This window comes from Vanessa cardui, chromosome 20, assembly GCF_905220365.1.
Source record: "Vanessa cardui chromosome 20, ilVanCard2.1, whole genome shotgun sequence".
Lineage (NCBI taxonomy): Eukaryota > Metazoa > Arthropoda > Insecta > Lepidoptera > Nymphalidae > Vanessa > Vanessa cardui.
The window spans coordinates 7,424,418-7,436,195 of record NC_061142.1 but is presented as its reverse complement, the minus strand read 5'-3'; the positions used below and the strand labels follow the sequence as shown (position 1 = coordinate 7,436,195).

Here is an 11,778-nt window from a genome sequence, read left to right as displayed (position 1 = left end):
AGTGATCAAAATTAATTATAATTTATAATTTGATTCCCGTTTTAAGCGACTTCAATAAAAGGAGTGTTCTCGATTCGACCCGTATTTTTTCGAAGTAGTTTTTGGTAAACTTTTACTATATTTACAGTGAACGCAACCGACTAATTGAAGTACTTTTAACATTTGGTGGTAATATCTAATGGAAAAACATGTGTAAAGCACAGTTAATATGTTAAAAATAAAAATAAACCATATTAGTGGCAAGTTGCTATTATAACTGAGAAGGTACCGAAAAGCGCTTTTATCAAGGAATACCTGTTTAAATAACAAAAAATAAGTTTAAAATATCAATCAACTAACCATCTGTTACATTTCTTTAATTTCTACTTCGGTTATTCTTAACTGTAGACTATACTTACAATCGATGTAGGAATAAAGATAAACAAACCCTTGACTTACATATGCCACGCGATTTGATAATAGCCCAGCTTTTTATGTAATGCATCTTTATTTATAATAACACTATTTAATGCTTAAATCCTAATAGACCAATGATAGACTATAGATGCATCTATTAATCAGCGCTTATTTTGCTTACGTTACAAAGTTCGAGAGTTTCCTTCTTTGTTTAATTGACAAATTTACTGAATATGAACATTTTATCTACAGCTGTAATAAATTGAAAAAAAAAACAAACAGATGAGACATGGTGATATCTATCGTCTCTAAACATCTTCCTGTCGTTGTATGACCATTAATTCGAGCAGTTAGGCTATGTATTTTTCAGGTGCTTTTCTTATAAATTTGCTTTTAATGTAATAATGGTTATTTTTTCCACAAAAGAAAGAAGAGTTTTTGTTAAGAGCCGGTGCTGCTGCGGAAATATCTGAAGCAAAAAAAAGAACTAAATATTCGTGTATTATATCAAATTACTTTTTTTGTTCCGTTTGCTGTCGAAACGCTTGGCCCTTGGAGTAGTGGTGCAAAAAGTATAACACCTCGCCCCATTGCCTCCAATGGTTGTCACCATTGGGCTGGTTCGTTTTTTGTCCAGAGTATCGGAATTGCGATTCAACGGGGAATTGCTGCTAGCATTCTTGCCACCATTCCACTCGGTCAAGATTTATACAGTAACTAGTTTTAGTTCATATTTGTATATATTTAAGCATTTAATGTTATTAATTCTTATGTTAGTAAATTATTTATTAACTTTTTTCCATATATTGGTATATATGTATAAAATGCAATTAATTATTTTAGCTTTAAGTATTAAATTCTAGCTGTAATCATTTATTATATTAGGTTACACTTATACTAGGTTGGTTAAGTTAAATGAAATAAAAATAATGTAGTATTAGTTTATTAGTAGTTAGAATAGCTGAGGGTAACATTTGCATTCAAATAACTAGAACATGATTTACGCGACAAAAAATGCAGATTTATCAATTAAATCGTCATTTTGGGAATGAAGAGGATAACGATAGAGACGATTCGAAAGTATCAAATGGGAAAGTGGATCTACGGTATAGCGAAGGCCGGTGCACACGTGTAGGGCACTGTTGCAGTAGTACCCGCGGGCACATTTCTGCCCGTAGATATCGTATTCCATTTTTTCAGTGCACGATTCTCCAGGACCCTGTTGATATAACAAAAATAATTATCCTCTGGTGACTCCACTACGCAATAAAAGACTGCGTTCAATTTACAAATTCTAAGTTAATACAAAGTTTAAGAGTAAATAAAAAAATACCCGATAGCAATCCATACGATTTCCGCATTTCTCGTTTAAATAAGTGCCCATGTGACATTTTTTGAACCGCTTGTTGCCCTTTACAATGTCACATTCTTCTTGCGGAAGCAACCAGCTATGGGAATTTTCGCAGACGGGACACTCGACGATTCTGTGAAACATAAAAAATTGTGTTGTACATCTGTGCACAAACCATTTTGTAGTTATATACAAATCAATGCTACGCTTCGTGGAAATCTGAAAACTCGAAGTTCAAACCATCAAGTACACTTAATTATTTGAACCTTTATAATCGAATAAATTGTGACCCAGCGCTCAAATCAATTATGCCGACAATGAGTCTATGTTCATTAAAGCCATAAATAATCTAAATTTACCACGCCCGTGTTTCATATTACAACTCCATTATGCATATTTAACAAGCTTTAAGCAATTTTTCAATTATAATATTAATGCAAAACAAATATATGCAAATAAAATTACCGTACCATATAGTACATTGCACAACATCGATTGACACAGAATTACCCTTCCATTTCGGCATGTGCTTCATCTCTTTCTATAAGGTTTCTGGATTCATATCCTCTATAATGAGCCAGGCATGTGCCAGCTAAGATGAGGATAAAGACTACGGGATGCATTATAGAGTTCTGAAACAGGTTACAATTGTCACTACATGTTATAAATTATCGATAAACTGAAAAAATACTGAACACATTTTCATACGGTTCTCACTAATCTACGAGTTTGTGGAAAAGATTTAGTTGTGTAACACAAAATTTTTTTGTTAAATTTCCTGATATGTAATTGTCATTTCATCATATCAAATCGTTTCAAAGGGTATTTATGTATAAGTTTAGATATAACGATAGAAATGTTTTGTATAGACCCTTAATAGTACCCATTCTATCCGTGTAAAGGGTATCTAAGTAATGAATAAAATAAGAAAAATATGAAGACTTAACAGTTTTGTAACATTTCATTACCATATCCACAAAATAAAGTGCTGTGGTAGTTTTTTTATTTTGCATATTGTCATAGCACAGTCTGTTAACCACGATGCTGTTTTGTTATATTTTCAGAGCAAGTAGCTACTATCTCCAAAGACTATATAATAATTTGAAACATATAATATAAAAACTCTTCCATTGTGATATTTACATATTCAAACATTTTCGTGAAACGATAAAATTACTGGAATGATTTATATTTTAGAATAATTCATATTGAAATCATCTTTTATTCTAAGAAATTATGAATGAAACTCGTGGGAGTGTCTGAATATATCCGATGATACAAATAAATACATTTGTATCTGTTAACAGCTTTAAATTAACGTACAAGTAAGCGTGGAAAGTGAAAACACTAAAGTTTTGTGAAAGATCAAAAGCAATGTATATAAGTCATTGAGATATATTCATGCATTGCTAGGATTTTTGTCGTGACATTTATTCGTATGACGTAGGCGCGTCCGACGATCACGCTGTATTGTTTGCGAACATTTTGTTTTTAATTTTAAACTGCCGATGCATGCGTGGTGTTTAACACGTAGTGGTCTATTTTCATGATTATGACGAACATTTTTGACAGACAAAACAAGTGCAGGGTTCATTTTTAATAAATTTCTACACTCAAGCTTGGATATGTAGGTACCTAAAATGTTTAAGACGACATCAAATACACTAATGTATATTGTTATATCTCAAAAACTAAATATTGAGATATATTTTAAATATATAATAGTATCGTATATTTTCGTAGCCACGTTCCATAATTAAAGAGCACATAGCTATGTAGGTATTTATAAAGAAATAATGTTTAAAAAATTACAAGTCACTGACACGTTATTTTAAATAATATCTAACTCCGATTATTGGCGTGGACATCGGCAACGATAATAATTATCAATACACTATGTCATGCTGCATATGTTTAGATATCGTTGTTATTTGTTAAGAAATATAGAGCTTTGGAATCGAAAACATTTTAATACATTGGCAGAGCGGTAAGTGCGATGCGAGTGCTTGCGCAAGCGCCGCCCGCCCAGCATCCCGCGCCCGCCCGCGAAATGCGCATTCGTGAAACACAACTCAAGTAATAAGGGTGTTCGACTCTTTTGTTCAGTGATAATTGTTTATAATTCGTGATATTTAACAAATAACTACCTTAAAAGTAATATATTTTAAATACGTGTTTAATCTTTACGTAAAAATGGGAATGATTTCGCGAGTGCGCGGACGTCTTAGAAGTGATTCTTTCTCGAAGTTTCATACACTTAAATCTGAGGACAAAATTGCTAATATCGGTAAATGAAATTATATTATATTTTACGTTATTAATTGTTATGATAAAATATTTTGGTGTGTAGCGTGTAGAAGAGGCTAGATATTTATGTCTGAAGTCTGATCACTTTTGTCTGAAAAATCTAAAAAATTAATTAACCTTTGTGATTGTAAGTTGACTATAAATAATACTAGTGAATAATTGTAAAAAAAAAAACATTTGTTTATTTTGTAAATTCAGACACTACAACAGTGCTATCAAATGCTATATATAAATGTGTGTGGACTTCGTTGTCCAACGCACTCGTAAAATTATTAATGTCATATGGTGTGACATTGTTTTCACTATTGTTCTAACGTAATATTGTGCAAATATTATAAAAATACATTTAATTTTCCTTGTCACGGTTTACAGTTGTTCTTATCCTTATATAAGAATTTAAATAATATATAAGATATGTCATTTGAAATTAAGATCTGTTTCTTTTTCTCTGGGTGTTGTATATTTTAAATGTATGATATTTTATTTTCAGTGTGGTTAATATCGTTAGTATTTTTACTCCCATATTGGGCGCCCCGAGGACTATTGGTCGCCCTGGGAGGCGCATGGTTAATGGCAGCTTATACCTGTCTGGTACTGCCTCTGCTTATCTCTGCTAACTACCGTTACCCTGCTAGATGGTACCCTGCCGTCGCAAAAGTCGTAAGAAGTAAGTAAACTATTAATTCTTATTAATATTTTAGTTAAAATAGATAATTGATATTGAATTATAAAGAAAAGTAATATAAAATATATAGTAAGTAGTAAAATATTTATCAAATAAGTGCTACTTTAATAACAATTAAACAAGTAATTAAATTATTAAAGATGATTGCGTGGCCCAAAACTTATCGTAATTTACTAAGAAATGTGTAAGTTAATGTAAATTGGAAATTTACTTAACAAGATAAATAATATTTTATTTTCGTTATACGTATGTGAATGATGCGTATAGAAGTCATTAGACTTTGAAACACTCCAATTCATATCCGATTTGGCATTATATCGAGTAGTGTTTGCCATCCATCGTAATTGATTTCTGACATTTCAGTTTAATCAACAAACATCAACTCTATAAATAATGTTTTAAATAAGACGTTTTATCTCAGAACATACGAATAAGTTTATGTTTATAGTAGTTTTGGTAAGCGGAATGAAATTGTGTTTTCTGATTCGATGATTTTGAATGCGTTGTTTAAGACTCGCTATTCGTATAAACGTAAACTCGTACGTCACGTTGTTTTGTAAACAAGGGGTGCGCCATTCAGACTTAGTTATCGATCCCTGTGCGTTGTTTATAAATCGAGATAAAAATAAAGTTTTATTTTCATTACAAAAATACTATTATATTAAAGACAATATTTAACATAAAACTTTTCGTTACGGATGTGTAAATTCACACATAGTCTATACGTATAAAACATTCTTTGGTTTTCATTTTTATGTTATTTATTACCGTCATTTGAATAAATCTATAGCGTTGTGCCTTTCTATCAAAATTGGCCGATAATGAATAACGATGAACGAAAAAGTTTTTAATCAGCTGTCAGAAATTAAAAAATAAAATAAAATTAGAATTAAGAATACAAAAACAACTACCACAGTATGGCCATGTGATGAGATTAAGATTTATTACAACAACAGTATTGTAATATAAGAGAAGGACAACATCCGAAGCCACTTCGGCTCTTGAGTGTATGCGATATAAAAACACTTCACCCACGCGAATTGGGTTCAGGCGGGTGATGATGATATGGCGTGATGATATTTGCTTAATTTAGCTGTGATTTATTATCTATATATATTCTGATGTCGTCAGACACACCCTCTTTCGGATAGATAAGAAAATCGTATTTTTTAATAAGCTAGCTCCTGTTTGTAAATTATGAATTTAGGTAGGTACTTATATTGTTTGTTCGACTAATTCGGCTCTTTCTAAGAGTCACTAAGTGAAATCCGACTATAAAAATTCCAGAAAGAGTATACATACATATACAGTACAGATACAGTTACAATGAAGAAATTTTAATAGTGAGTACATATATTATACTAACGCAAATTCATATCGAAATAAATTTTTAACAACCTTAAATCTCAAATGCGAATTCAAAATAAAAATAAACAAATCAAAGTTATTTTATTTTCGGAATCGGGTCATGTCCGTTTTTGATATTGAAAAATTTGCGAGGAAAATCTTAAATATTTTTCTCTTGCGATCGAAAATAAATGTTTTACGAACGAACATTCAACGTTGTGAGTCACGGGCTTATTTTACACAAAATATCCGAATAGATTTGTACCAATAGATAATTATCTTTATCTTTTTATCTGTAAGATGATATATATCCTAATAATAATATATCCTTTATAAATATTTAATAAATACAAATTATGAGCCATGAAATACATTTTGACTGAACTTCAAAAAATCAAGAGTTTTTGAAACATAGTTACTTTTTATTATCATTTTGACAAGAAAAAAGATATTTTTTTAATCATGTTAGTTTATAGAAGCACTATAGAGTCAAGCTACAATACTGAATGAACAAAAACTAAATTTTATATTTAAAATTTCCTTTTTATAGTTTACACAAAGAGACGTACTTATATAAAAAAAAATTTAACGTGACGTGTGTTGCGAACACAATTTGAAAATTGATTTTGAACAATAAAAATCCTAATAGTTTTGAAATGCATCATGGTGTTTCATTTTATATGTATTTATGTGGGAGAGTCAGGTCATTGTCGAGAAGCTGAATGGAGCGGCGGAAGCTGGCCCCGAGCCAGTGCATGTGCGTCACAGTCAGTCCAATTTACTAATGCCTTAAAGAATGTTTAATAACTTTTGATAAACATTCTTTTAAGCCGTCAAGTTTGATATTCACCAAATATCAAGAATATTTTGCGTTAGATAGAAGCTTCAATCCCTCCGTACTTATTTCGGCCACGGCGTCTCAAACTCTTATCTAACTGCGCAGGAGTTTATAGTAAACAAAAATGTGCGCAGGCGCGCTCGTTTTCCGGTAATCCGCACTGGCTGAAGATAAATATATGACAACTTTCGACTGCTATTGAGAATCCCTTGACGGAAACGCTCATTATTTTGTACTGTACTCTGTACAACTAGTTCCAGATACTATTAAATTTATATAATTTATTATTTATACTATAAGCGATTGTATCAAACATTCGTAAGACCTTAGAGCTTATGGAAAAGCCAATATCTCGAATGTATATATTAAAATTCGTCCGTTTCAAATATGAATTATTTATTCAACTTACCAGAGTTGTGATGTTGGTTGGTTTCCTGTTGCTCCCGATGGATGGCTGCTCTGAACTGCTTTTGCTAAGGCAAGGGTTGGTCTTTTATACTTTACAACCCTTTAGAATATTATTATTAAAAAGACGTGGTCAAGAAAATGCGATATGAAGCATTCAAAAATACGTCGTTATTGTATTTTTAAAGTTTAATTTGAACAATTAAAGTTATAAGCTGACTAATAGACTGTTGATGAACTTATAGACTGTTAAAACAAAAGAATATGCAAAAATATGATATAGACTTTTTTTAAATTTCGATTTTTGAAATTTTACCAATTTTTCAAAAGCGCATAATAATGTAGTTTTTTTTAGTATTATACTATCCTCACAGTTTTTGAGTAAACATGTAAAAACGAATAAATATAAATATATAAAATTATGTTCTTGACTACATACTGCATTTAACTAATTCATTATTTCTGTCACAAGTTTTTTATCATAAAAAAATATGTAAATAAGCAAAGTTCTTTGGATCGGAAAGATTCCAGTAGCCAATACATTGTGACAGTCACTACCTTGAAATTATGTTGCTAGGAACATTAATTATAATTAAAGTAAGAACTAATACTTGTTTCATTTTTAGAATAATACATATAAACACAAATATATAAATAAGACAAACCTATATATTGTTGTAAATTAGTACTAGGTGTTTTCTATTAAAATCAAACTCAATTAAAACTGACAATTTCCACACCCTAAATATATTTTATTTAGGATGTGGAAAAGATCAGTTTTAATACCTTAAAAAGGTAAATGAATTCGGACACGAGTTTTAGGTAATAAGCATTCCATGCAATTGTATTTATGAGTACTAGTAGATAAGGTCTATACCAAAATAATATATGTACTTAAATCTCAACATCACTAAGCTGATTGTCGACAAAATTGTGTTTAGATTCAGTGGTTACAATAATTAAATAAAACACAAGACATAGAAAACCATTTACTTTCTATAATTATATATCATTGTTCGATGATAGTATAGTCATTTCTACACTACGGAAGATTACAGGTTCGAATTCAGGCAAGCACAACCGAATTTACATTTGTTGAAGTTATCTCGTTTTCGGTGAAAATCTGCCACATGAATATAAATAATACGCATTAAATAAGTCTGTAGGAATGCTTACCTAATCTGGTAACTTTTTTTCTCAAAAGAAAATTAATCTTTAGCCCGGCTGTGGTTAATTACTGAGTTTTATTACCTAACATATCTTTATTACACATTTACATACAAATCAAATACGGAAATCTTTGCTCAACATCATAATACTCAGCTCCAACGTTAAAAAATCGCATATGAGTTTTTATTATTTACAGTAACAACCTCTAAATTTCCCATTACTGGGCTAAAGAGAGGCTCCCTAAGGTTTAGAACATATTCCACCACGTTGCTTTTTTTTCCTGCACCAAGCACGAATTGAATTATATACACAAATTCACTTACATGAAAATTCAGTAACGCTTCCCTGGGTTTCAACCCATAATCATCGGTTAAGATACACGCGTTCTAGCCACTTGGCCATCTGTCTCATCTTCTTTATTATTTTACATATGTTAATTTTGGACTGTATACTATAAACAAAACTTTGTCTCCGCAGACAGCTGCAGAGATTTTGTTGTTGTTTACTACGAACTCAGTGTTGACGACACATAAGAACTATTCAAAGTGTCTTATCTATATATATTAATAATTACTATTGATATATATTATTTAAAATAATAAATAAGTATTTAATTTTTAGAAACTCATTATAATTTATATCCTTCAATAAAATAAGATATCCTCACGTAATAGATAAAAAAAACTTTAAAGTATATATTAATGTTAATAATTAATTATTTTTACACAGAGATCATTCGTCGCCTTCGCGCTCCGACTGCATGTGTGCTAGGGGTCCTGAAAACGGCGTATGCGCCAATTGATCGCGCAGAGAAATTATTTTTGCAAATGAACAATCTTTCCACAATGATAAGCCAGGTAAATATAGCATAAGAATAAAGGATAAATAAAAAATCTTTAAAAAAATGGTTATAGATATGTAATAAAAATTAAAACCAAATGATTACAATACTTCTACTTTTTTTTCTTCTACTTCTTTAATAATTAATCGAATTATTATTCTAGCATAAACAAATATGAATGTTTTCTTTTTCAGTTACTCTTGTTTACAGCATGCGATCGTCTCTTAGTATTCCGTGGAAGACTGACCTGCCTCTACTCTTTAATGTTCTACAATGTAATCACATACTCGGTTAACTATGTGCGCGAAATTTGCACAAAAGAAGACTGGTCCCCGTACGTGAACGTGACTCGTCACTCACAAGTGAAACATCTCGCGATGTCCGCAACCAAAATAGTTTTGGAGTGGACAAAAGCAGTGACCTTCATAGTCACGATGACTTTCATTCTCTTGACGCTAGGATTGGAGCAAGGTTTGGAGCATTTCCGCCCGACGGCCTTGTACACGATCGTTACTGGAACTTATTATCTTCTATCGGAGAAGACGTTCCTCGAATTATGGCCGATTGCCCTATCCGCATTGAAATTGGAACGGCTCGAAGGGATGGAACCGCTATATTGCGGAGTTTGGGCTAGAGGCATCACGACGGCAATAGCAGTTCCTCTGGTCCCCATGCTTGCGTGGAACGAGCGCTGGAGATTAGCATTTTTGATCTTGTACATCTGCATCATCGTGCACGGCCGCCACCGGCTCGGCGAGGCGTTAGTGAAGTTGAATGAAGCTCAAAGTTCTCTAGCAAGGTTCAGACGAGCGACTCCAGAAGAACTCTCTACCCTAGAAGACGTGTGTGCTGTGTGCCTCGGTACAATGAAATCGGCCAGAGTAACGCCTTGTGCACATTTTTTCCATGCTGATTGCCTAAGAAAATGCCTAGCGACGTCTGATAGATGTCCTATCTGTGTAAGAGAATACATGTTCTGTTAGGGAAAGCTTAAAAATGAAAAGACTGCTTGCTTAAGATTCGTAAAACATTCTTGTTTGAGTTATTCGAACGCGCCTTTTTGTCTGACACATGTGTGATAAAGTTTATGAGGTAAGATTAAATATGTAAATAAATACGATACATGAGTCACTAGATTTAGTGACCTCTAAACGATGAGAGTTATGTAGGTATGTATATTAAACTGTATCGCAAACAGGAAAATATCTGTTCCTACACAATACGTTGTTTATTTGTACGTAAGTTTATGCTTTTATAAAAATGTAATTTAATTTTACGGTTATAGTTGTAATCGCTTTAAATGATTAAAAAACGTAAAAAAAAATAAAAGAATGTTCAACCACAGATAAATAAATCAATTTTACTAGTTATTCATACAATAAAAAAAGTTTAATATTTTCTTTATTAGAACTACGTCATATGTTTTAAATAAAGGGAATCAGTATTAGATATATGTATTTGATTATAGGATAGGAAAATATATAAATTGAATTTGTCATTAAAATCGAAATTTGAAGTTCAGGGAAGAGAGCGAAATGTATATGAATATAATTTAAATGTGAATGTGAAGGGTAAGGTATTTTTTCATCATTTTTTTTTATGCTTGAAGGATCAACTATACATACAATTTAATGTTCACGCCGCTATAAAAATATCTACAAAATTTCGGGAATATTGTTAAACAATATATCTCCATAAACATAATAAAAAGCTGTTATTTTTCATTTCTTTAAATAATATTAATAAAAATGAAAAATGCTTATAAAATCATATGACAGCAAAATAATTATAAATAGTAATTACATTCATTCAATGCCTAATAGGGTGTAAATGGTTATCTTTATTTTGCGTCAGATCCATTGAAAATTTTATTGTGTGTTGATATAAAAACATATAAATAAAAGGTCAATGGAATTTCAATTATAGTCATAAGCTTTATTGTTCATTTAAAAAAATCACAGGGAAATATTCTCCGTGCTATTATATACATTTATAATGAAATATACGTAGCCGCGAGTCACAACGAAATATACTAGAAGTACCTCTTGTATGTGTCAACTTGTATGTTAATCGGTCAAACGGCGTCGAAGCTTTTTCATCTCGAACAGATATATCAACTTATTTTTTTTTTAATTTAATATTGTCATCACAGATAAAATATTTTTAATAGAGATGAATTAATTACACAAAAGGCTTTGTGGTTTTAAAAAACGTCTTCGTAAGAAACGTCTAAACTTCGAACACTGTAATCGTGAATTATCGACAAAAATATAAATATTTATCAATTGTTTCTATGTTTTATTACAAATCTCTTAATCTACCCTGTCTAATGGTCTTTTTATATGCCTGCACAAGTGTCAAACTTGTTATATTTTATTGATTGTCTATGGAATCATCGTAATGTCATTGATTAGATTAGACGTATACTCCACCACCAG

The 11,778-nt window shown here is 31.2% G+C and overlaps 2 protein-coding genes across 2 annotated transcripts; one reads left to right on the top strand and one right to left on the bottom strand.

Moving 5' to 3' along the window:
* Positions 1–1,350: 1,350 nt before the first annotated feature.
* Positions 1,351–7,377, bottom strand: LOC124538604. Its single transcript, XM_047115718.1, has 4 exons — positions 7,334–7,377; positions 2,258–2,379; positions 1,730–1,880; positions 1,351–1,615 (listed from the first exon to the last, which is right to left on the bottom strand). The coding sequence occupies exons 2-4, from the start codon at positions 2,368–2,370 to the stop codon at positions 1,397–1,399; spliced, it is 483 nt and encodes a 160-aa protein (XP_046971674.1). The 5' UTR covers positions 2,371–2,379; positions 7,334–7,377; the 3' UTR covers positions 1,351–1,396.
* On the top strand, positions 3,753–11,238 carry LOC124538603. The gene is made up of 4 exons (XM_047115716.1): positions 3,753–4,034; positions 4,545–4,721; positions 9,229–9,356; positions 9,535–11,238. Exons 1-4 carry the CDS (start codon positions 3,941–3,943, stop codon positions 10,321–10,323), a joined length of 1,188 nt encoding a protein of 395 aa, XP_046971672.1. The 5' UTR covers positions 3,753–3,940; the 3' UTR covers positions 10,324–11,238.
* The last annotated feature ends 540 nt before the right edge of the window (positions 11,239–11,778 follow it).